The sequence below is a fragment of the Emiliania huxleyi genome (assembly GCF_000372725.1).
Source record: "Emiliania huxleyi CCMP1516 chromosome Unknown EMIHUscaffold_155, whole genome shotgun sequence".
Classification (NCBI taxonomy): Eukaryota; Haptophyta; order Isochrysidales; family Noelaerhabdaceae; genus Emiliania; species Emiliania huxleyi.
Window position 1 is genome coordinate 19,643 of NW_005201036.1, and position 3,207 is coordinate 22,849.

General features: G+C 68.3%; 1 protein-coding gene across 1 annotated transcript in view; it reads left to right on the forward strand.

The window, feature by feature from the left end:
• Positions 1-2,579: 2,579 nt before the first annotated feature.
• EMIHUDRAFT_229341 (hypothetical protein) overlaps positions 2,580-3,207 on the forward strand; it is a gene marked incomplete at both ends in the record, with an annotated part of 1,828 nt that continues 1,200 nt past the window's right edge. Inside the window, one exon of the mRNA XM_005786001.1 lies at positions 2,580-3,029. Within this exon, the coding sequence (XP_005786058.1) occupies positions 2,580-3,029 (450 nt within the window). The remainder of the gene's footprint in view (positions 3,030-3,207) is intronic.

The window sequence follows — 3,207 nt, forward strand, 5'->3', positions numbered from 1 at the left end:
GCTGCCGCGCGAGCGCCTTGGCGGCGGCAGTCGCGCGCGCGTCCACCCTCTTGCGGTGCTCGGCCGCCGCCAGCGCCGCGCGCTGCTCCGCGGTCCGCGCCGCAAAGGCGGGCGCGGCGGCAAAGGCGGCAGAGGCGGAGGCGGTGGAGGCGGAGGTGGCGGCGGCTGAAGGGCGTGAGGCGGCGAGTGGCGAGCGGGCGAGCCCGGCGGGCAGCGGGGTGAAGCCGGGCGAGGCGGCCGCCGCCGCTCCGCTGGCGCGCAGGGCCGCGGGGGAGCGGGCGCCGAGAGGCGTGCAGGCCGGCGCGGCGGTGCGAGGCACCGCCTCGCCCCAGCTTGCAGTTGCGGCGGCGGCGGCGGCGAGCGACGCGGGAGCGGGGGCGGGCCGCGAGCGGAAGACGTGGTCATAGTCGAAGGCCGGCGGCTCGGGGACGGGGGCCATGGCGCCGCCGCGCAGGTTGATGAGCGAGGCGGCGTTCTCCTGCGGGCGCGCAGCGGGCAGGTCGTCGCCGGCGCCCGCCGCGACAGGCGAGCGGGGAGGAGCTCACCCTGTCATCCAGGAGCCCGCCAGAGGAGAGCATGTTCCGAAAGCCCCACGCGGAGTTCAACACCTTTCGCCGCTTGGGTGGGGCGGCCCTGCGGAGGTGGGTGCGGCGGTGGGCGGGGGGAGGCGGAAGGGCGGAGGGGCGGAGGGGCGGGCTGGGGCCGCGGACCCGTAGCCGGCGTCGAAGGACGAGCGCTTCTGCCGCCAGGACGCCGCGAAGAGAGCGGCCGGGTGCATCGCCGAGAGCAACAGGAGAGCAGCGACAAAAAGAATTCGGGGGCTAGCCGGGCCAGCGATAGTCTGCTTTCTTTCTTTCTTTTAGCGATAGGCGCGTGGGCGAATATGTAAGGCAGCAGGTCAGCAGAGAGCAGGACACTCTCGATCGGGCTCTCGAAGGCGCCCGTTTCATCGCTGTCGCGCTTGTGCAACCCGCGCGGCTTCTATTTATTTCTGCCCATAGGCCGAGAGAGAGATTTTTAGCAATACCAAACAAATCTAACACTCACACGTCATTTGGGGCCTGGAGCCCTGTTCACGCGCGCGCGAGACGTGCAGACAGGGTTGCCAGGTGAGAGCGAATGGCGCGGTTCACGCCTCGCACAACAGAGAGAGAGATGCGCTCTGCATGGTGGGACATAAAAGAAAGCGAGTACTTGGGCGAGTAGGCCGTGCGGTCGACGCTGCTTGTTTGTTAGGCCGTGGTTGAGGGGTTTGGGTTGAGGCCCCCCTCAACCATCTGGTTGACGTGTGAGACTCCCCGTCAACCCTTTAGTTTGGGGGTTGAGGCCTCCGGGGCCTATTCACAGCCTTGTTATGAGAAGAAAATACGTCCTATGGCTTTGCGCTGGTCTGTGAGAGGTTGAGGTGCGAGCCCTGGAGGCCCTGGGGATGGGGTTCACAGGCTCGGGGCTCGCGCGCGTGATCACAAGATAAACTGAACCGCCCTGCCGCCAAAATCCAAAAAATCGCTTCGCCTGCAGATTCTTACGAAACCGTTACGCAAAAGCATGCGCGACTTGCACTCTTTCGTGCCACTCCCGCTCGCCGGTGCGCGGGGCATGGCCTCCCGCGCAGCTCGCGCTCACTCGGCCTGCCTCCGCCTCGCGGCTGGCTGGGCACGCCATGGGTCCGCCGGGTGCGGCGCTGCTCGCTCACTGCGCTGCACAAAGCTGCGAGAAGCAGAGGGGCCTCCTGAGCTTGAGCATTGCGCAGCGCGGCTGCTGGTGCTCGAGGGCGGCCGTGGTGGTGGCGTGAGGGCCTGATTGGTGGTTGACCTCGTGCTGCTTCAGCGTGCGCAGCATGCTCCCTCACCCAGTGCTGAGACATGCTGGTGGGCGACTGGCGCCAGCTTCCCAGTGCTGTCCTTGGCGTTGTGCAGCATGTCGCAATACTCCTGTTGCGCTGACCGGCGCGCGGGGTGCGTCGTGCCGCGAGTGGAGCGAGAGGCTCGAGGCGCGCGGCTGTCGGTCAACCCTGCGGCGCATGCGCGCCGCCAAGGCTGCTCGACAGGCGACTGGCATTGTGGCGACGCGGTCGCCGTTACTCCAACTTTGCTTTGCCGATCCTTTGCTTTTTAGTACTCCACCGCCACCTTGGCCTGCGACCCCATGTAGAAGTGCAGCTCCTCGCACAGGTGTTGGCGCAGCTTCCGGAGCTCCCCACAAGTGCTGGCCCCTCGAGGGGCCAGCTCCGCCGCCCGTCGAAGCTCGTCCGCCTTCTCGGCAACTCTCTGACTTACCTCATCTGGAGCCCTTACTCGCGCCCGGCGTGTGCCTCGCCAGCTCGAGTAGATCGTGAAGAGGACGGAGTGGAACGCCGCCGATGCGGCGTATGCCCCTTCCCCCTCGCTCTTCTCCCTCTTCCGCAAGAGCATGCAGCACGAATTCTTTCTTTCCCGTGCCAGTGCGAGCCAGTAGCCAGTGCGAGGGAGCTGTGTCTGGTAAATTTCTTTCCCGGCTTCCCTCCAACTGGGCGGCCTTCACCAACTCGCAGGCCCTTTTGCCCTCTCTCGGAGACACACTGCAACGCGCCTGAACACATGGCGGGCCAGTCGTGGGGCGCCCTCGAGATCGTCGACGAGGCGGACGCGACGCCCCGTGTCGTGGAGCTCAGGGGCGCGAGCGCAATCGTTGTCGGGCGCACCCACCAGGCAAACGTGGTCATCCCCGTTCCGTTCGTCTCCTCGGCGCACTGCACGCTGCACTGCGTGGGCGCCGAGTCGGGCACCGAGCTTCCCCGCGTGCGGCTGGTGGACACGTCGTCGAACGGGACCTTCATCAACGGCAAGCTGATCGGCAAGAATGGCGAGGTCGACGTCGCCGAGGGAGATACGCTCACCTTCTCGCGCGCGCAGCGGTACCCGCTCGCGCGGCTCTCGTCGCTCGCCGCGCCGCTCCCGCCATCCGCCGCCGAGTCCGACTCGGACTCCTCGCGCCCCGCCAAGCGCGGCCGCGCGGGCGCGCAGGACAGCGCCTTCCTCGCGAACGAGGTGCTCTCGGAGCGGGCCTGCAACGAGAGGCTGCAGCGGCAGACAACAAAGCAGCAGGAAGAGCTCTCGGCGCAGCGCGAGGAGAGCCGCTGCCCCGCCCCGCCCCGCCGCGCGCCCCCGCCGGCCCCATCCCTGCCAGCGCCTCCCGCGCGCGCGGCGCTCGCGCGTCCTCGTCCGC